This window comes from Lichenostomus cassidix, chromosome 1Aa, assembly GCF_008360975.1.
Source record: "Lichenostomus cassidix isolate B80296 chromosome 1Aa, HeHo_3.0, whole genome shotgun sequence".
Lineage (NCBI taxonomy): Eukaryota > Metazoa > Chordata > Aves > Passeriformes > Meliphagidae > Lichenostomus > Lichenostomus cassidix.
Window position 1 is genome coordinate 48,844,646 of NC_139480.1, and position 20,556 is coordinate 48,865,201.

The following is a 20,556-nucleotide window of genomic DNA, read 5'->3' on the forward strand; positions in this document are numbered from 1 at the left end:
GGGTAGGATTGCAAGTTTCACTGTCTGGGAATGGGATTAACAGTCGGGTGGCTTCAGCCCATAGGGTCCCCATGCTTATCTGACTCTAGGACATGGAAAGGAGGTTTCTATCCCCTCCAGCCTAGTTTGGAGCTGGCTTGGGGCACTAGGAGGAGGAGGTCTCCCTCTCTTCTCAGTCTCCAGGACTGACTCTGGAATAAAGTCATCTGTGGCCCTGCTCCGGGAGCCGAGCCCAGTTCTTTTGATGCAATCAGTTAGTACACGGAGTTGCTGTTTTGGTTGGTTGTTGTTTTTTCGTTGTTTCTTTTTTCTGAGCTATGACCTAATGATCCCATGTTCCAGCTACAGCCCCTCCTAGGGGCCTTCTTTCTGAACCGTGTGTCCGGACTGGAATCAGCAAACTTCCCGCAGCCAGACGCTGTGTTCCCTTCCGCAGGGAAACCATCTGCTCCCCTCCACCCATCTCCTTCTGCGGGGCTTCGAGCTCGCCAGCCGGGCAGGAAAGCTCTCCTCCGCCTCGCTTGCCCCGGCTCTCCTCGGCCATCTTGCTAGCAGAAGGCTCGGGAACACGGGGCTGGCTGAATCTGGGGCGGCTGATGGTGTCAGCCGGAGGCTGTTTCCAGGCAACTGTCGCGCCGTGGGACACGCGAGCCAAGAACACCGGGGACACCGCGTTCTCAGCGCGCCGCCTGGGAGGGGACCGAGGCAGGCACGGAGGGAAGCCGGCACGGGATGATGCGGAGAGGGCAGTGACGGGATGGCAGCAGAGCTGGGGGTCTCCAGAATATCCCCTCCTGCCCACTGATCATCGTACCCACCGTGGCTGGGGGTGAGGATTTCCGAACTGGCTGCTTCCACAGCGAGGAAGGACTACATAATGTATGGGATTTCACATACATTCTGCATCCTTTGGAAGATCAAAGTGAGAAGAAACATAGTGCCAGACTCTGTCCCCAGCCCCAGACTTGTTGTGGGTCCTGTGCTTCTCTGTCCCTTTTCAAATCCAAAGCTCCATCCCTACGAGTCATGAACCATTTTTGTGCACTCATCCTGGCTCTGTGCCCCTGGGTGTCACTGAAAAAGTGAATTCCTTGTAAAAAGAAATTCCCTTTCCTTCCACAAGCTGCCAGTTCTCCCCAGCACTTGGTGGGTCACACTGCCCTTCTGTGCCAATGCCCAAGGCAATATCCCCACTCCTGCCTGCCTCCCCTACCTGCTTTAGAGGCCCTGGGAGCATCCCTGCCCATGGAACTCACCTGACTGGTAGCCCTTCCTTACACTGCCAGCCCAACATTTCCCCTCACAGCAATGTTCATACTCAATTCCCTTCATTTTATCCAATTTGAGTGGTTTTTGAGAGGGGGCTTGACTACAACTAATTTTGAATGGATGGGAGATGGTGATAAGATTGATTTGGCCAAACATTAGGTAAAAAGTCCTTCTGGATTCTGGGAGTACAGCTATGATGAAAATGGGGAATGGGGCTGCATAGTGCTTGGCAGGGTGTGTGCTGCAGAGAGACAGAACCATTTCAATGCCCTGTATTCAAGGAAATGTTCTGCAGCCCTGTGCAGGTGACAGCACAGAGAAACAGCACAGTGGGGGTCATCTGCAGCCATTGCTGTCCCTGAGCCAGCCTTGCAGCTATTGATTTGGAACTTGCCCCGTTCACTCTAACCTTGGCAGTGCCAGCTCGACCCTTATCAGCGCTGATAAACCCCACCACAACCTCCTGTCCCATCCTGGTGGTGTCACACTGTGAGGTGCCGTGGTGACAGATCTTTCCTGTGGCTCTGCCCTTGCACCAGTTGCTCTTCTGCTGCGATGCTCTAAATCTACGAAACCTCTCCTATTTTTGCACACAGGCTTCAGCCACAGCAGCATTTTTAACCCTGTGTGGTTGCCCACCCCCTGCTGGGTGTTTTATGTGAGGAAGGATGCGGTGCCGGCTGCAAACGCTTTTCCAGAGGAAATTCAAAATCAGCCTTCTCTTTCTTCTGCTCTTGGCCCTTGTCGTGCACCTGGTGATGGATTTTGCCTTCCCCACAGCCCACAGGTCCTGTGACTGCGATACAAAAGCACCAAAAGCTGTGGGTGTCCCACCCAGCGGCCCTGTGCTGGCTGGCCTGACAAAGCTGAGCCTGCGAATCCTTCAAGATTTCAGTGGAAGCAATGGCTCCTTGGAGAAAAGTTCCCAGCCACAGAGAGCAGGGCTGCACATAATGCCTGGAGAGCCAGGGTTCCAACAGCAGCACGAAGAAGGGAATGCAGGGTGGACCAAGGGATCAAAGCTGGCAGCACTCTTCGAGCATCCTCTTTACAACATCCCAATCCCAGAGGTGACAGAGAAAGACAAGCTGTTTATTGTCAACCCCATGGAGAAGTTCAGCCTGCGCAGCAGCGGGAGTGACGAATGGTGAGGAGCAAGCTCAACTCTAGCTTGCATTTGGGGTATATGTGGATTTGAGGGGACAAACAGCAGGGACCAAACATGTAGTTTCCTTATGTAGATCAGCATCCTACCCCAGAGGGGCCCCCATTACTGAGCATGCTCTTCTCATACCTCAAATCCTCTCTTAGCTCTGAATTTTTGGGCTGCTACCCATAAGCCTGTAGCACACAGCAAAGCCAAAGGAGACTCTTGAATTATTTACTGTATTATGGATATCTATCAGGTGATGTCCTCAGCTCCTTCCCTTCCCCAGTGCAGACTAGCCCTTAGTCTGTCTCTCTGTACGTGAGGTAGTCCCCACTCCATATTTCTAACCAGTTTTATTCCCCTCTCTCAGTATGTTGAAGATGCAAAGCCTGAAATGTAGGTTACTTCTAACCTACCATTCCTGTCCTGCATTTTGCAGGATATTGCCTGACCTCTTTAGGCTCGGCCGTATGGTGAGCTCACAGCTGACGGCTGCCTATTTTTATCTTTGGACTACTAACCTCTAATTAGAAGGGAAGATATTAAAAGCTTTAGCATTGTAACGTGTAGCAGCTTCCTCAGAGAAAGCACACCTTCCAAAAGTGGTGCCTGCTAGAACTGGGAGAGAATAAAACCTCGCTTAAGAGCTGATTTCCACAAATCAGCCTTGACTCTGAGGACCACCTATGGGTAGGTTTGGGTCTGGTTTGATGAAATTGATGCACAGTCTGTGTTTTGCTAGAGAGAGAGATGGATTTGGGTTACAGATGCCCTGTGCTAACTGTCCTATTGCAGTGCCACTGTGTGCTCGCACAGAGGTGGAGCAGATAGCCCCAGGGGCTCCCTTGAATGCCAGCAAACTGCAAATTTGCAGGATGCACAGAGACAGGGATAGTGCTAAGCCAAACTTACCCTCTGGGGAAACCAGGGGTGTGTGATAAACCCACCCAAAGGGAATGGGTTGTCGAGGATGGGAGCTTGGGTCAGTGCTGGGCATGGCTGGGGAGCCCATGCTTCTCCACCCATGTTCTGTAGACACACGTGTGTTCCCAGAAAGCACATGGAGGGGTGTAGCAGATTGTACTCCTGGGATTTAATCCCTTGGGGAAAAACAATGAGACGATCTGCTCCAGCATGGAAATAAATGCATGGATGAGAGAAGCAGGATCAGCCCAGGGATTTCCCATGGGGGATGGAGGGAAGACACTGTGTCCCATCTGGCCATGCTGGTGGGTCTTCCTGGCCACCAGCCCTGGGTGGGATCTGCCAGGTGCCAAGAGCCCCATGGAGGCTGATTCGCCCCAATCGAGCTCAGAGACACTTCAGAGACCAAGTCAGAGAAGTGGGTATTTGCTTCATTCGGTGCACCGGATGTGTGGGGAATTATTTCCACCAAACACACACACCTCAGTACCCCAAAGACACAGAGTTATAGGTAAAATCATGAATATTAATTACATTCTTCAGGATAGGAGTGGTTATACAAATCATTTCTCGGAAGTCATTAATATCATTAGCATGTGCACCACGCATGCTCCGTACATCCTGGTGGTGTGGAAGGGGCAAAAGCTCAGAGTCTCAAGGCCACATGGGGCAGGGGGTTCCACCACCATGAAACCTGCAATGCATCCAGGGCTTGCTCTGGGCTGTCTCCCCACCTCATCCTCCATGCACTGGCTCCCAACTAAAAGCTGTCATTGTTGTTGGGGTGGTGGTGGCTGTCGGGCTGCAGGGTCAGCAGCAGTAAAGCCGAGACGCTCCTCCCGACAGGGAAGACAGCCTATGACACCTACCCTGCCTGGCTCAAGTTCCATGTCGGCATCAACCGCTATGAGCTGTACCCCCGCCGGGACCCCTTGCTGCCCATGCTCCTCCGGGATTTGGCCACACAAAAGATCATCAGCTCAGGTACCACCACCTCCCTGCCAGCACCCCTGCCCCACTGCCTGCTGCCTGCCTCCCTCATCCCTTTGTGCCTCCTTTCAGTCCAGAAGTCTGGCGGGACGCAGCTCAAGCTCATCATGGCGTTCCCAAACTATGGGCAGGCCCTCTTCAAGCCCATGAAGTGAGTAGAGCCTGGGACAACCCTGTACCCCACCCACACGGTCCTGTTAGGGAGCGAGGAGTGGCCAGAGGGGAAATGCTTCATGTGCTGCCTCGCTTCAGCACCTCCATCCCAAAACGGAGGCGAGCAGAATGGTCCCCTTTCCCTTGCCTTCCCCGGCGGTGCTTGCTGCAAACTGGGTGCAGCTTGTGATGGGGTAGTGACCTCCAGTGGTGGAAAGAAGAAGGTGGTCCATGAGGACCATCCAGGAGCCTCCAGTCCATGAGGGCTTCCCCGCCCTTGCCTTTAGGGCAGGGGTTGTGTGGGAGCCTGGATACAGGGCTTGGAGCCACACCACCCATCAGGAAGTGACTGGAGGAGATTGTGTGTGGCTGTGTCTTCGGTGTCACCAGGGGACGCAAGGTGAGTGGTGGTTTGGAACTAATCCCATGCTTGGAGTGACCCCATTCATGATGATTGCCTCCACTGCCCCCTCTCCTTCCAGGCAGACCCGGGACCAGGAGACCCCCATTGATTTCTTCTACTTCTCAGACTTTGAGCGGCACAATGCAGAGATTGCAGCCTTCCACCTGGACAGGTGAGCATAAGCTTTGCATCCAACCCTGCCCTCCCATACTGGCAAAGCAGCAGAGAAACTGCTCCTCCATCCCACCTCTCGCTCCCTGTTGTGAGGGATACCTGTGTCTCCTGTCAGTTTTAATAACTCACTGTTATTAAACCAGCTGAGGTCAGTAAGATATGGTTCCAAGTCCTGTGTTTCAGGATCCTGGATTTCCGGCGAATCCCCCCAGTTTCTGGCCGGTTGGTCAACGTAACAAAGGAGATTCGTGACATCACCACAGACAAGAAACTGGCCAAGACTTTCTTCATCTCCCCAGGTGAGCTTTCATGCCCTCCATCTTCTCCTGTGGCCACCTGGATGGAGCTCACCTGGAGCTGGCTGCTGCTGCCCTGGCTCCCCCTGCACTGGGACAAACTATCCCGCTGGAGATTGCTCCAGTTCCCATGGTACCCTGCCACAGGCCTGTGCTCCTCACAGCTTCCCTTGCCATTGCTTTGCTGGTGGCACGTGGCCAGAGTGCATGGAGCATCCTCCCCTGGCTGCCTGCTGGACCACTCTGCCTGGGGATTGCAGGCTCATTGCCTTTCTTCTGTCAACCTTTGCTTTGTCCCATGGCCAGCGGGTAATGTCTGCTTCTACGGGGAGTGCTCCTACTACTGCTCCACTGAGCACGCTGTCTGTGGCAAACCGGACCAGCTGGAGGGCTCCATGGCTGCCCTGCTCCCTGACAAGACCTTGGCCAAGCGCCGCTCCTGGCGCAGCCCCTGGCGCCGCTCCTACCACAAGAGCAAGAAGGCTGAGTGAGATGGGGCATGAGGGGTGTGGGGACATGGGCCAGCAGAGCCATGGGAAGGTAGCGGGCTGCCCCACAGCCTCTCTCTCATGGCCCTGTTCCCCTCCTGGCCTCCAGGTGGGAGCTGAACCCCAACTATTGCGCTCAGGTGCGACAGACGCCGCCCTACGACAGGGGCCATCGCCTCCTCGACCTCATCGACATGGCCATCCTGGATTTCCTTATGGGTGAGCCCCTCCATGCCTGTGCTGAGGGCTGGGGAGGGCACTCAGGACCAAGAGGCCCAAATGGCTCTGTGTACCATAGTACTGTGCCCTGTGAGGTTTGCTGGCCAAACTGTTGTTCAGGCTGCAGTGAGCCAAAGCCTTACACACAATGAGAGCACAGGGCTCTCTTTGAGCCTCATTGTGCCACTAGGGCATTTCCCAGGCTGAAGTGAAGGGTCAAGAGATTCCAGGGAGACTCCAGCTGAATACCTTGGACATGGGAAGCACCTTCCAGCATGCTTTCACATGCAGCCCCTCGAGAGCCAGAGGCAGGAGTGATGCTCCCCAGGGCTCTTACTGCCTCTCCTGTCCCTGGGCCACTTCTTCCTCCGTGCACTGTCCCCTCACCAGCATCTGACTTGGAGAGTTTCCCATCTCCTCATTCCTGGCCACCCAGCCATGCCTTTGCCATTACTTCTGCTCCATTTGCCCCTGTTGTCCCTCTGTGGGGCTGCTGGGATGAGCAGGGGCCTGGAGGCTGTGGGGTCTCTCCTCAATTCCCCTCCATGGTCATGGCCACCAGATGGACACCTTAGAAGTGCCTCCAGCCCTTTTCCCCAGGCTCTGGGTTTCAGTCTTACACCGGGAGCATGCTGTGTCCCTGCTCCTATCTCCCAGCCCACAACCTGATGGCAAATTTGTTGGCCTGCCACAGGCAACATGGACCGGCACCACTATGAGACCTTTGAGAAATTCGGGAACGACACTTTCCTGCTCCACCTGGACAACGGTCGTGGGTAAAACTGGGGAGTAGGGGGAGCAATCACAGCAAAGGGGTGGGGGAGACCCCCAGTCTTGCCAGAATGCCTCCCTGACACCTCCTGGTGGGCTTCTCCCCACCCCCAGCTTCGGCACACACTCGCGCGATGAACTGTCCATCCTGGCCCCTCTCCAGCAGTGCTGCAGGTAAGGAGCTGCCACCACCCACCCTGGACCTGCTGCTGGGGAGAAGCTCCTCCTATGGAAACCTCTCCCTCCTCATCTCTGGCAGCATCAAGAAGTCGACTTACCTGCGGCTGCAGCTGCTGGCCACCCAGCCCTACCGCCTGAGCGACCTGCTGCGGGAGGCGCTGGCCGCAGACCCGCTGACCCCCATCCTGGCCGAGCCCCACCTGCAGGCACTGGACCGGCGCCTGGGGAAGGTGCTGGCAGCGGTGGGACACTGCCTGGCCCGGGCAGCCCGCCAGGAAGAGGTGCTGGTGGATGATGTGGGGTCGTGGGTGTGATGGGGGGCCGGGTGCCCTGCTGGATTGGGGTGTTTTGGGGTGCTGCCAAGGATGATGTGGGCTCTATGTGCAGCTCTGATGCTGTGTAGAGTTAGCTTTTGGTGGTGTTGGAGCTGGTGGTGTGATGAACCAGGAAAGCAGGTTGTGAGGATAGCTGGGACAGGGAGGGAATTTAAATAAAAGGTTTGGCCTAGTGGTGAAGACATGAGCTGTGATCTTCCCCACCAAGGCTGCTTTCCCAGCCCTGGCCTGTCCTCGCCTGCCTGGACGTGTCACTTCAGCCCTCCAAAGCCTTTTAGGAAAGGGTAGGGATTTTTCTTGCCTTTCCCCAGCAAGAGCTGCCAAACTGGAACAGCTGGCAATCTCCACCCCTGCCCCCAGCATGGTGATGCCCTGGTGACCCCCAAAAAGAGAGCTGGGACTCCCCACTGCTGGTGTGGGGAAAATGAGGCACAAGCTCCCAGCCACTCACCACTTATCTTTGCCCCACTCTTCCCATACCCACTCAAAAACTCCCATTTCTCTGGCATCACCACCTGGTCCTCCACAGGACCAGGGATGCAGCAAGGACAAACCTCACTCCCCCCAGAACATCTTCCCAAATCCCCTTAGAACTGCCGCTGACTCCCTTCACACCCAAAAAAGTGGCTCCTGGGGAGGGGATGGATTGACCCGGGGCTGTGCACCCTATTTAGTGCCTGGTGGCTCAGCACCCAGCTTATCCCCTGAACCTCCCGGGGGGGTTAATCCACGCAGGGTTACGTCAGCTGGAGCAGGTGCCATTGTGACAGCCACTGCCAGTGTACCCAGGTCGGGACACGCGATTGTCATCAGCATGGCCAGAGATAAAGGTGCCACTGGGGAGGGGAGATGTCCTCTGTCCCAGCCAGACACTGGCAAAGGGACGGGAAGCCACGGGAAAGGGTGAAAAAGGGCAGCTGGCACAGTGGGAGATGGAGCTGGAAAAGCTAGGCAGAGATTTTGGCTGGAACAAAAAATGGGCTCAAAGGAAGGGGAAAAAAAAAGAAAAGGGAGACAAAGAGGATCTGTCTGCGTTACACAACGGGGCTGCGGCTGCTGAATCGGGGTTTGTTGCAGTGTGCCCCCCCAGTGCTGCCAGCACGTCCTCCTGCCGCTGCCCTGGCTTGTGCCCCAAAGCCCAGCACACGGAGGAAAAGGTTTCAGCACTGTTTTGCAATAGGTTCCTCCCCTTCTGCCAGCTTTGTCTTTTATTGACTCTTTATATAAATACCTTTTTGCCCCATACCCAAAGCCTGAGGGAGCATTTCTGCACTGTGCCCTGCAGACGTGGCCTAAACAACCGTGTCCAGACGCAGGTGTCCAGTTCCCCTGACTCAGAGCTCCCCCAGGCAGATCTCCTCCCGAGGCGCCGTCAGACTGAAAACGCGGGGTGTGGGAGGGTAGCTGTTTTTTCAGCCTGGTGAGTCTGCAAAAGGTCCCAGCTGTGCCGCAGCGGTTCAAGGTCCCATGGGAGCAGCCCGGTTTGGCTCCCATGCCCCTGCCGAGCCGGCCCAGCCGCCCGTGGGGCAGAGCGATGGCAGCGAGGTGTCTGGGGCCAGCGGCAGAGCAGCAGAACACGCCCGCCCAGTCGCAGCGGCGTGGGCACACGGGTGTCGAGCGGGGCTGCCCACGCCCCAGGGACGGGTTCGGCTGTGTCGCCGTGATGGGGTGTGGCATTTTCCACCCCGCCAGCCCCAGCAAAACCCAAGCGGGGCTGTGGTGCAGCCCTGCACCTGGGAGCTCCCATTTTGAGCTGGCATAGCCCACGCCCTTGGCTTGACTGCTGCCCGTGCTGGACACGGCGGGAGGAACCCCAGGGCTGAGGTGTTGGGGGATCAGGTCCTGGTGGGCAGCAGAGAGTGCGGATGGGCCTCACCATCGGCCCCCCCAGAACGCGGGAAATAAAATAAATGAAATTAAAAGAACATGCCACTAGCGGTAATGACAAACAGCAGTGATGATGATGATAAAGAGGTCCCCAGAGGCCGGGCAGCGCTGGCTGCCCCTCTCCGGAGAGCGGCGGCGGGCGGGGCGGGGCGGGGCGGCCCGGGGGGAGGGCGGGGAGGCGGGAGCCGCCTTCCCCCGCAAAACAAAAGGGAGAGGCGGCCGAGAGACAGCGGCCCGGAGCAGCCGGGAAGGACGGGCGGGATTGTCGCCCGCTGGACTGTGCTTGCCGGTGGGTGTGCGAGGGGTCAGCCGGGCGCTGCGGGCGGGCCGGATCGTACCGCGGCCTGGGCGGGGGAAGGGGAAGATGTGTCGGGCCGGGGGTCGGGGGCAGCCGCTCAGCGCACGGGTGGGCGAGCTGCGGGAGGGGAGGGGAGGCGAAGGGGTTTATCGGCCTGTAAGGGGAGGCGGCTCCATCCCGGGGCACCCCACTGCCGCCAGCTCGGGACGGTGCTCGGTGTGGGCCGGGACCCCTGCTACAGGGGTGGGGTCCCCGCGAGTCCCCACTCGCATCCCTCCAGGGACCTTCCCACTGAACCTTCCCTCTCTCTCCCGCCCTCTCCCCGCCGCAGGTGATCTGAGTTCCCCTCCGTGCCGCCGCCATGTCCCGCCGCAGCCAGCGCCTTGGCACCACCCGCTATTACCCCGGGGACGATGATGCCACGAGCAGCAGCAGCAGCGCCTCTCTGCTGGCCGGGACACAGCTCCCCTTCAAGGAGACCACCGGCAGGTTAGCGGGGCGGGAGTGTGGGAAATGCCCCAAATCTGACAGGGGCGGGGCATTCCATCCCACACCAGGCACCGGGCACCTTCCCGGGAGGGGTGCGGGGCTAGCTCGCTGAAGGGAGCGTGACGGCGAGCCCGGCTCGTTCCGGCCTGGCCGCGGCGGCCTCGCTGCTGGCTGTGCTCCTGCTCCAGAGAAAGCCCCGTTCGCCCTGTGCAGACACCTCCGCGGGCCGGGCACGGGAGCCGGGCGGGGGTGGCTGGGTGCCAGCTCCGGCTGCAGCTGGATGGCGGCAGGGAGGGAGGGAGGAGGGACGGCGGAGGGAGGGAGGTGCGCTTCAAGTGCCGGCCGGAAAACCGCAGCGGTACGAGCGGAAGCGGTGCCCGGCGACGGGCGGGAGGCCTCGGCTGAGCTGGGGTTGCAGCCTCCGAAAGCTGCTGCCATCCGGTGCGCAGGGGAGCGATGCTGGTCGAGATGTTGGGGTGAATTCCCCATTTCCCCCCCGTGGGTGCACTGTGATCCCCTCCACCCTGTAAGCACACATGTCTGATGAGCCTGTTCTCGCCTCCCGTAGGACGATCAGGAGGAAATCGAGTAGCACAAAGCGCCTTTCTCCTGCCCCCAGCACCCAAACCTCCTACTACAGCGAGTCCATGATGAGCGAGTCCTACCTGGGGGGCAGCCGGGGCCTTGCTGCCCTGGGCAGGTCCGTGCTGGATGATGACCTGGATAGCAGCACATACTGGGGTGAGCCCTCCCGCTCTCCTAGGGCAGCTGGGGACTTCGTGGGAACTCTGAAGTCTGAACTCTGTCCTTTGGGGGCAGGTGGGGAGCTCTCCACCAGGAGGAGAAGAGGCACAGGGGACACGGAGTCCAGTAAGATCAATGGGATGCTGGAGAGCAAGACATATGACACCTACACGTCTTCATCTGGGTACTCCTCGGAGGATGACTATGCTGGTAGGGATGCACCAATCTCTCTGTAGTGGCAGGAATGCAGGGGAGGCATCCCTTGGGGGACTAGCCCAGGGCCTGGCTATACCCTCTGTGCTGCTAGTCCCCACTAGATGCCACCCCCAGTGCAAAGCCTTTGCTATGGGCAATGTACTGGGATGCTGGCTGCACTGGTGACTTGCTTCTTCCTTTCCAGGTCACTATTACTCAGGCCAGAGTAGCTCTGGGTCGGGTCTGAGAACTGCAGCCTCCCGGGTGGGCTTCTTCCTCTGGCAGGTGTTCACCTCCCCAGGTGAGTGGAGGGCTGGCAGGAGCATTTCTAGCCACAGCATCCTTGCCAGTCAGCATCTCTACTCTCCAGGTGCTGTGTGTGCTGTTCCCTGTTCAGGTGGAGGGGTTTTAGCCCCTTCTGGTGCCACCCTTGGGCAGGGAGGGGACATCTCTGCCAGGACCCCTCCTGAGGCTTGTTTTTTCTCCTGGCAGTTCGGTTCATCATGTGGCTGTTCTCAGGGCTGGTAAGGGCCTGGCACCGCCTCACTGGCACAGCTTCCCACCTGGACAGTGTCCCTTTCTCCAGGTGAGTTTGGTGGCAGGACACCAGAGTGGGAAAAGCATGGGGAAAACCTGCAGGACACTGGCGAGGGGAGGCCCCTGATGGGTGTCTTGTGCCAAAGCCTGGCTGGGCTTTGCTTTCCCTCTGGCCCCCCATCCAAAGGTGGTAGAAAGTGGCTGCAGTCCTGCAGATGCCTTTTTTCTTCTCCATGCTCCAGGCGCTACCCACATCTGAAGAGGTCCCTGCTGCTGCTGCTGCTCCTCCTGCTCCTCGCTGCTGCCGCCTACGGTGAGCCAGCCTCATTCGATGTGCTGCCCTGAGATCTGGGGCAGTGCAGAGCATTCCACTGCCATAGCTGGGGGATGGGATGGGATGGGATGGGATGGGATGGGATGGGATGGGATGGGATGGGATGGGATGGGCTGGAGCTCAGTGCTCGTGGCTTCTGGTAATGTGGTCCATCTGCACCCCTCTGCTGGGATCTCCTGGTAATCCCAGGAGATGCTGATGGCTGAACCTCTGCATGTCCACCCTGTCCACTGCTGTGGCCCATTCCCAGCCTGTGTTTTTGATCATCTCATCCTTCTGTGTGCCCAGGAGCTTGGTACTTCTACCCATATGGGCTGTCGATGCTCAGCCTGCCTTCCTTCCCATGGTGGGGAGCTGGAAAGCTTTCCTCCTCGTCCGATGTTCCTGGGGCAGGGGACCTGACCACGTTGGACCAGGTGAGCTTCAGCAAGGCATGGTGGTGGTCCAGGTGGGAGGAGTGCCTTGTGCGGAGAGCTGGGACAGTGTGATCCATGGCTGAACAATTGCTTCTATCATGTGAGGAATGGTGGAGAACAGGGCAGATGATGGCTCCACACTGGCTCCCCCAGCTTGTGGCCACCTTACTCTTGGGCTGTCCCTGGGATGGAGCAGGGAGAACATCTGCCTTCCCCTGGGAAGCCACAGATAGAGAAGATGCCACTGACTCTGGGGAATGGGTGGTCAGGGTCCCCTTTCACAGGGGTCCTGTGGAGCAGGCACATCCCTGGGGGGCTGCATCACACCCTGGTTTTGTCACTGCAGGGGGGACACCAGCTCCTGGCTCGCTTCCAGTCCCTGGAGAAGCGCTTTGAGGCACTGGAGGCCGAGCTGTCGCGGTGGGAGCTGCATCGTGGGTCAGCAGCAGTGACAGCAGGGGGAGAGCCACCCCCAGGGGACATCCTTGCGCTGCTGGATGGGCTGGTCAGCCGCCGGGACGCGGGGCTGAAGGAGCATCTCCGAACCGACATGACCAACCACGTCCAGGTGAGGGACACGGCAGGAATGCAGGGAGATGGGGGTGTGCAGGGCCAGGTTCTGATAATCCACCCTGTTCCTCATCCTGCAGGGCGAGCTGGATGCCTTCCGAGCCCAGGTGCAGAGGGATTTGGACGGGCGCCTGGGGAAGATGGCACAAGCATCTCGGGTAAGGGGACAAGCATGTGGTGGCACCTGGGTGGGACACCCTCACCAGTGATGTCACAGGTCTCACGTCTTTCCCATTCCCTGGTAGGAGATGGAAGCGCGCTTGCTGGAGCTGAACTCGGAGTGGCAGAGGTAATGCTGGCTGTGGGGCAGAGCCATTGCTCTGTTAGGGGTAGGCAGGTAGCTGGGAAAATTCCTCTCAGCCAGGCTTAGGAGGGGCTTGCAGGCCTGGTTTGCTTGGGACAAAGGAGAGATTGAGAGGCATTGTCAGGGGGGGAAAGGAAGGAAGGAAGGATACGTATGTGGGTGTTGGTAGGAGTCAGCACTGCGCCTATCTGGCCAAAAAAGCCAGTGGTATCCTGGGATGCATTAGGAAGAGCATTGGCAGTAGGTAGAGGCTGAGAGAGGTGATCTTGTCCCTCTACCCAGCCCTAGTGAGGCCACATCTGGAGTGCTGTGTCCAGTTCTGGGCTCCTCAGCTCTAGTGGGACATGGAGCTCCTGGAACAGGTCCAGCAGAGGGCTATGGAGATGATGAAGGGACTGGAGCATCTCTTATGAGGAAAGGCCGAGGGAGTTGGGCCTGTTCAGCTTTGAGAAGAGGTAATTGAGAGGGGACCTCACCAATATCTATCAGTATCTGAAGGGGAAGGGAGAGTGACAACAGGTTGGAGCCAGGCTCTTCTTGGTGGTGCCAAGCAATAGGACAAGAGGGAATGGGCAGAAACTGATGCACAGGAAATTCTACCTGAACATGAGGACAAACCTCTTTACTGAGCAGAGACAGTGCACTGGAACAGATTGCCCAGAGAGGTTGTGGAATCTCCCTCACTGGAAGTATTCCAGAACCATCTGGATGCAATCCTGTGCAATGTGCTCTGGGATAACCCTGCTTGAGCAGGGAGCTTGGACCAGATGACCCCCTGTGGTTTCTTCCAAACTGACCCATTCTGTGATTCTGTGGCTGGCAGCTGGGCTCCAAGGACAATGGCAGCAAATGACCTTTGCCACTGTCATTTTGCATCACTGAGAATGCGACCCTTCCGTTGAGGGGTGAGCTGGGGATGCTTTCCCATGGGATGCAGTAGAAGAGGTCACTGCCACTGGAATTAAAACTTGGTCTGGAGATGGGGTTGAGCATAGGCGATGTGGGATGAAGCTCTTCCTCCAGTTTGCAGAGGGAACTGGGCCTGTTGGGACGAGGTTTTGTTACCTTTCTCTCGGCACAGCTCCGTGCAGGAGAGCCTGCGAGGGACCTTCCGGCAGGAGGTGGCCAAGCTGGAGCAGGAGGTGGCAGTGCTGAGGAGAGAGCTGGCAGGCCTCAAGTCAGACCAGGAGGTGATGGGGAAGCACGTGGAGGGGATACTGGAGCAGCTGAAGACAGTGCGGGCTGATGTGAGTCCCCAGTCCCCAGCCTGTTTGGCAGAAAGGCAAGCAAGGGACTCTGCCCCAGGGCTGAGCTCTGTCCACACCATTTCAGATGGAAGCACAATTCCCAGTGTGGATCAGTCGGTTCCTGTCACAGTCCCACCAGGATGGTGCTGCTGCCTTCATCCTCCAGCAGGAAGACTTGCAGGCAGAGCTCCAGGCTCTGGAGCGCAAGATCCTTGCAAAAGTCTTGGAGGACCGGAGACTGTCGGCACGGGATGCTCAGGCTGGTATTGGAGTGGCCCTGCAGCAGGGAGGGACTGCAGGAGTGACAGAGGAGGTGAGTGCTGGCCTGAGCCCCAGGGATGTGAGGTGACCACAGGGGTGGGGCTGGGGACTGTGCCCCACTTTGTGTGTGCAGGGGGCTGGCACGTGTGCCTGGCAGAGGTGTTGGGACAGCCCCCACTGCTGGGACATTGAGCCTGGGCTCACAGGATGCAAGAGCACCTTTGAAACTCCTTCTCTGCCACTCACCACCTTGAGCTGTGCCTGCTCTCTGCTCTGGAAGGGGTCACAGGTGCAGCCCTGCAAGGCACTTACTGTCCTAAAATTCAAGCTTCTGCTTGTGCATCCTTCACACAGAACATGGGACAAGTGCCAACAAGGCTTCCATGGGTGAAGCATCTCGCTTATCCCATTCTTCAGCAGTGCCACTGAGTTGTTTGGTGCAAAGCATTTCGGCAGAATGACACCAAGGGGAAAACATGAGCCTGCTTGCTTTGGAAAGAGTTGCTGGCAATTCCCTGGGGAGGTAGTGGAGGGAGGGATCAAGCTGGGATTAGCAATCCCCCATAGCCTGCGCAAGCTTTGCACACTCTGTAAAGTTTAGACCCAAAGTGGTGCTGCAGGGTCCTAGCTCCCTAGGCTGGGTTTGGCTCCCGATGGATGCTCCAGCCATCTCCTTGTTTTCTGGGTGGGGGGAGCTCCCATCAAGGCCGTGGGACAGGGCAGGAGGGACCAGCAGATGAATAATTCAGGGTGGTCTGTCAGGTTGTGTCTGGTAGTACCTCTCCCCCCTCTGGGCCAGCCTCTCTTAGGGACAGGAAAGTGCAGGGTGCCTGGGCGCTGCCCCTTCATTGCACAGCTCCTCTCCCCTGGGGTATTTTTAGCAACCTCTAAGGAGGCTTCTCAGCCAAACACGTGTCCTCTCATTTTTGCCGTGCTGATTCATCCCCTGGCTGTCCTATCCCCTGGCTGTTCTGCGGGGAAGTCCTTGCACCCTCCATCTCTGCAGGGGCAGGCGGGTGGGATCAGGATGCCTGTTCCAGTCTGTCACCCTCCTGTTCCCTCTGCTCCCACTGCAGCAAGTGCATCTCATCGTGGGCCAGGCCCTGAAGCGCTACAGCGAGGACCGGGTGGGGATGGTTGACTACGCCCTTGAGTCGGCAGGTAGGTGGTGGGACTGAGCCAGCTGTCCTGGGGAGGTGACTTCAGGGTGCTGCTGTGCAGCTCACCTGCTGCCAACCCCTCTTGTGCCAGGGGCCAGCGTCATCAACACTCGCTGCTCAGAGACCTACGAGACGCGGACAGCGCTGCTGAGCTTGTTTGGCATCCCCCTGTGGTACCACTCGCAGTCCCCCCGGGTCATCCTGCAGGTGGGCACTGAGGGGCACGACTGGGCTGGGTCTCCTGTGGGGTTTGTGGGGCTTTGTTGCTCCAAGCCACCAGCCAGGCTGATGGGAGAAAAATGACACTGATGGTGGTAACATTGCTGGTGTTCTCACTTCCATGCTCATAGCCAGATGTCAACCCCGGGAACTGCTGGGCATTCCGTGGCTCCCAAGGCTTTGCTGTTATCCGCCTCTCCAGCATCATCCGCCCCACAGCTGTGACACTGGAGCACATCCCAAAAGCCCTCTCACCCCAGGGGACCATCCCCAGTGCCCCTAAGGACTTTGCTGTCTATGTGAGTGCCTTCACCCAGACCTGAGGGAGAGCTGGGGGGACACAGTGGGAGGGTGCAGGAAGGGAGGGCTAACAAACCCCATTCTTGGCTGTGGGATGCTCTGGGGGGATTGGCCTTACCCTGAAGATGGGGAAGAAGCAATACTGGTGGGGAGAGGGGCAGCACCAGGCTTCACGAAGAGTTTGGGGTGACACAGGGACAGAGGGACTTGAGTAGGTGTAACTTTTGGTCTTCCCCCCTCTTCATCCTTCCCCACTGGTCCCTGTTCCCATTTGACCTGAAAGAGCAGGAGCAGGGGCCAAGCACGCTTGTGTCTCTCTCTCCCTCTTCTGCCCTGCATGTGTGCATCACCTCTGGTCTCCCTCTCTGACAACCCCTGGTTCTCCCTTTCTGCCTCCCTGCCCCTCCATAGGGCTTAAAGGAAGAAGGAGAGGAGGAGGGCCTTCTCCTTGGACAGTTCACCTACAGCCACGATGGCGATCCCATCCAAACATTTTACTTGGAGGTAAATGCTTTGCCCTTGCAGCACCTTGACCCCAGAGAAGAAAACGGGGCCTCTGGGGTCTCAGCCTTAGAGAGCTCTCAAGGGCTCAGGTGTTTCTGTTCTCTCCTCCCCAAGGGTGACTCCGTGGGCACATACCAGCTGGTGGAGCTGCGGGTGCTGAGCAATTGGGGTCACCCCGAGTACACCTGCATCTACCGCTTCCGCGTGCACGGGGAGCCGGCGCACTGACCCCCGGCGCCGTGGGATGAGGATGCCGCCAGGCTGATGGCAGGAGGGGATGCGTCTGGTTCACTGCTTTGCACATAGAAATCCCGGGATGCATCAGCAGCCACCCCAGGAAGCTGCTCCCCTGAGGGGGAGGAGAAGAGCTGGTGTTGAAGGGGTGAGGCTTTCACTCTTCTGAGGACCAGGGTGGTGAGGCAAGAGCATCCCACGTGGGTCCTAGCGCAGCCTGGCTTGTTTTCCGTGTGTGTCGGACATTTTAACTTTTTAAGCTAACTTTGTATCGGGTCTGCGCTGCCCCTTGTCCCTGTTGCCCCACTCCTTTTCTGCTGGTGTGTCTGAGCATTGCCAGGGCTTGGGAAAGCGGGGTGTAATTATGTGATGTGCTTCATGCTGGCTTGGGTGCGATCGGTGTGTGGGACTGTGGTGCCTGGCTTGGTGCTGCTCGAGTAGGTGGGAGCCACCAGTCGTGGCCACCAAGTCCCCTCCACACAGCGTCGCTTCTCTTGCCTTGGTGTTGGTTTGGGTAAAGATGTCCAGCCCTCAAATGCTGGGCCAGCAGAGAGGAAATAAGGCAGTGTTAATGAAGTATTAACATAAAATGAACGGTTTGGGGCAGCAGGAGGAGAGGAGCGTGGCACATGGTGGTGGCAGAGCCCAGTTTGGTGCTGCCACCCATCCACTAAAGCCCTCCTGCTGCCAGTGGCTGAGTTGGGTCTTGGCGATGCTGTTGGCCTCCCTGGCTGGCTGCCTCCCCAGTGTTAAGCTTGATGATGCTATTGAAAATTCCTGTTGCCTGCTTTTCCTTTGGGGTTTGTTCTGATTTTTTTTTTTATGAGGGGTGGGAGGGGGGGCTATTTTCCAGTTGGGGTGTTGGGGTTGGTTTTTTTGGGGGGTGGGGTTTGTAATAACAAAGGGAAAAAGACTTTTTCCATGCAATTTGTACTTAACCAGAGAATGTTACACAGTGCCACTTGGATGAGTGGCTTAGATGTGGAGAGGGCTAGAGCTTAGTTTGGTAGGAGAATAGTGCACACTGTAGGATAAGCTAGAATGAGCAGAGCCGTTTAAAATATGGACCTCAAGGTGGTGGCTTGGTAGCTGGGCTTGGAAGCTGGGGTCCTCTGTGGCCTGCTGCTGGTGGGGTGCTGGAGGCATTCCTGCCCTCCTTGCTCTGGATGTCCTGTGAGACTGCAATGAGTGGCTGTGGCCTCGTGCCCATGGCTGCATCTGTATATACTTGACTGTCAGCAGCAAGTGGAAGCTGCTGCCCTAGGGCTCTGCAGGGCTCTTGGGGTAAGAAAGGGGGCAATTGTCAGGGTTTGCAGGTGCCAGCATGCAGAGCCACCCTCTGCCTGCAGGGCTCCCTCAGCTCCTGGTCCCTGATGGCAGATGGCTGGTGCAGGCTGACCTCCTTTCTCTTGGAAAGGCTCCCTTTTCTTCCTAGCTCTCCTCACTGGCATTGCTCTGTTCTCTGAGCCCTGGCCGTGGGAAGACTGGGCCAGAGCAGGAGGGGGAGTTCTGCCTGCAGTGGGCATGCAAATCCTGCCTGTACTGTTGGGATAGGCAGAGGCACAGCAAGGGTTTGCAGGAAGGATGCACAGGGACCTTCCCCAGGCTGAGGAGTGCCAGGGCCATCTGGCCTCTCTGCCTCCTGGCTGCCTGCATCACATAGTTTGGCTTAGGTTCTTGGGTGGTGTTTACAGTCTCCAGCTTTGTTTTGAGTTTCACTGAAAGAAAAGCTAAAGGGCTTATGGTCAGTGTTTCAGCCCTGTCCAGTGCTGGTACTGTCCTTCCCCTGGCACCATGAGAGCACCATGAATTGATTCCCACTATGGTGGTGTCTGCTTCAAGCACTGTAGGCATAGAAGAGGAAGGGAAGGGATGGAAGAGGTGTCTCCTTTCAGCATCCCCTGATGGGCATCAGGCAGAGCTGCTGAGCCTTGACTCCCTCCATGCCAACCTGGGGGGTGAGGGTGGTGGCAGCACTTCCCTTCTGAAGGGCTCTCCTTGCTCCAAGCGAGGGAAGTGAGCTCAGAGGGCACAGTCCTGTCTCCAGCAGGTTAAAATTACCCTGTGGAGCCTCTTGCAGAGCTGGGAGGCCCTGCTGCAGGGAGAAAGCTGACCTGGAGCCAGATCCAGGGACTATAAATTCTCTCCTATATTGAGCATAGTCTTAATTCTTGGCATCCACAGCCAAAGTTATTTTAAACTTGTCTACAGCTGCCCGCTTGCCTCGGAGTCATGTCTGTGAGTGCACTGAGCACATGGAGCTGTGCTTTCATGAATGCCTAGACCTGTTCTGGTCTCGGCAGACCAGCTCCTGTATTTATTTGAATGATAAAGAGAGAGCAGAGATGAAGCTCTCCCTTTTTCCCACCTTTCTCTGGCTGCTGGAGCAAGTGCCGTAACCGTGAGCCTGGGAAAATCCCTTTTCTTACGTTCCTTCTGGCTCCCTGGTCTCTGGCTTGGACTGTGAGGGCAGACAAGGCCTTTGCCCAAGAAAAAATGGTTTTGTGGTGAATCAGGCATGCTGGTGAGAGGCAGGAAAGGTGACCTCTTTCCCTGAGAATGGAGTTCTAGTGGGATCTCTGCTCCAAGTGGGTGTTAACTGCTGGGTCTGGGTTAAGGGAGCATTTGGCTGTAACAGGGCAAGCTTGCCCTGTCCTTTGCAGGTCAGAGTCTCTGCTGTTGTAGGTAAAACTCCCTGGAGACACCAGTGAGAGCTCATCTGGGCCTTTATGCTCTTCTCTAGCTGGTTTAAGAGGCCTCACCATGCCATCTGTGTAAGGATCCCCAGGAACATATGCTGAGGCTACATGTGGATTTTCAGCCCCCAAATTCAGCATCAGTGCTGGGCTGCAGATTGAGCACCTGTACTGAGTGTCTGTGGCTGCTGCCTCTCCAGCTGTGGCTTGCAGCATTTCTGCAGCACTTCCCAGAGCTGCAGAAGGCACATAAAACTGCTGCTTCAGCATGTGCATCCTCTGCCCAGGGGTATTTAATCCTAGAATGTGCCTGGTGAGGCAGGAGAAATGCGGAACAGCTGTGGGAGCAGATTTCTCTTATTTACTCCATTTCCCTCCTCTATTCTCCCTTCTTCTCAGTTTGCCCTACACACATGTTACAAATTAGCCCTGCAGAAACAGATGGTTACAGACAGGAGTTTGTATTTGATGCTGTAGCCTGTTGCAAATGCTGCACTGTTTTGTTCTTTTTATTTTTTAATCAACAGATTGTAATTTATGCCTATGCAAGAAAAAAAAAAAGACCAAGACAAATAAATTATATCAAAACTGCCCAGAGTGGTTTGGATGTTTTGTAACTGAATTTGCTGTTGGGAATGATGCATAGCTAGTAGATAGACAAAGCTATTGTTGTAGCTGTTCTTCTGTGTAGTTTTATGCAAAATCCTTATTTTTCAGCCTAATATGCTAACTCTATGGCCACCAGTTGTCACCTTGTCATTGAGCAGGCTCAAGGATGCAAAAACTGCTTGAAACAATGGTGAGAACAA

General features: G+C 56.9%; 2 protein-coding genes across 3 annotated transcripts; both read left to right on the forward strand.

The window, feature by feature from the left end:
• LOC146443750 (extracellular serine/threonine protein kinase FAM20C-like) lies at window positions 1–9,352 on the forward strand. The gene is made up of 10 exons (XM_085048748.1): window positions 1–2,416; window positions 4,152–4,327; window positions 4,406–4,484; window positions 4,969–5,061; window positions 5,247–5,362; window positions 5,666–5,846; window positions 5,957–6,066; window positions 6,761–6,842; window positions 6,952–7,011; window positions 7,097–9,352. Exons 1-10 carry the CDS (start codon window positions 1,938–1,940, stop codon window positions 7,329–7,331), a joined length of 1,611 nt encoding a protein of 536 aa, XP_084904874.1. The 5' UTR covers window positions 1–1,937; the 3' UTR covers window positions 7,332–9,352.
• A 46-nt stretch (window positions 9,353–9,398) lies between these two features.
• SUN2 (Sad1 and UNC84 domain containing 2) lies at window positions 9,399–20,340 on the forward strand. 2 transcript variants are annotated; one of them, XM_085048742.1, is made up of 18 exons: window positions 9,399–9,543; window positions 9,869–10,026; window positions 10,595–10,767; window positions 10,846–10,980; window positions 11,171–11,266; window positions 11,458–11,551; window positions 11,745–11,815; window positions 12,125–12,252; window positions 12,599–12,820; window positions 12,903–12,980; window positions 13,068–13,111; window positions 14,208–14,373; window positions 14,459–14,686; window positions 15,711–15,795; window positions 15,886–16,001; window positions 16,145–16,312; window positions 16,725–16,817; window positions 16,932–20,340. In XM_085048742.1, the coding sequence occupies exons 2-18, from the start codon at window positions 9,899–9,901 to the stop codon at window positions 17,043–17,045; spliced, it is 2,139 nt and encodes a 712-aa protein (XP_084904868.1). In that variant the 5' UTR covers window positions 9,399–9,543; window positions 9,869–9,898; the 3' UTR covers window positions 17,046–20,340. The 2 variants fall into 2 exon arrangements, with proteins under 2 accessions (XP_084904868.1, XP_084904869.1); XM_085048743.1 differs by having other exon boundaries at window positions 9,399–9,528.
• Window positions 20,341–20,556: the final 216 nt, after the last annotated feature.

Coding starts and splice junctions, on each gene's coding strand:
- LOC146443750 (XM_085048748.1), top strand. CDS start 1,938: ATGCGGTGCCGGCTGCAAACGCTTTTCCAGAGGAAATTCAAAATCAGC. Junction 5,062..5,246: donor GCAGCCTTCCACCTGGACAG/GTGAGCATAAGC, acceptor CCTGTGTTTCAG/GATCCTGGATTTCCGGCGAA. Junction 5,847..5,956: donor CACAAGAGCAAGAAGGCTGA/GTGAGATGGGGC, acceptor CCTGGCCTCCAG/GTGGGAGCTGAACCCCAACT.
- SUN2 (XM_085048742.1), top strand. CDS start 9,899: ATGTCCCGCCGCAGCCAGCGCCTTGGCACCACCCGCTATTACCCCGGG. Junction 13,112..14,207: donor CTGAACTCGGAGTGGCAGAG/GTAATGCTGGCT, acceptor CTCTCGGCACAG/CTCCGTGCAGGAGAGCCTGC. Junction 16,818..16,931: donor TCCAAACATTTTACTTGGAG/GTAAATGCTTTG, acceptor CTCCTCCCCAAG/GGTGACTCCGTGGGCACATA.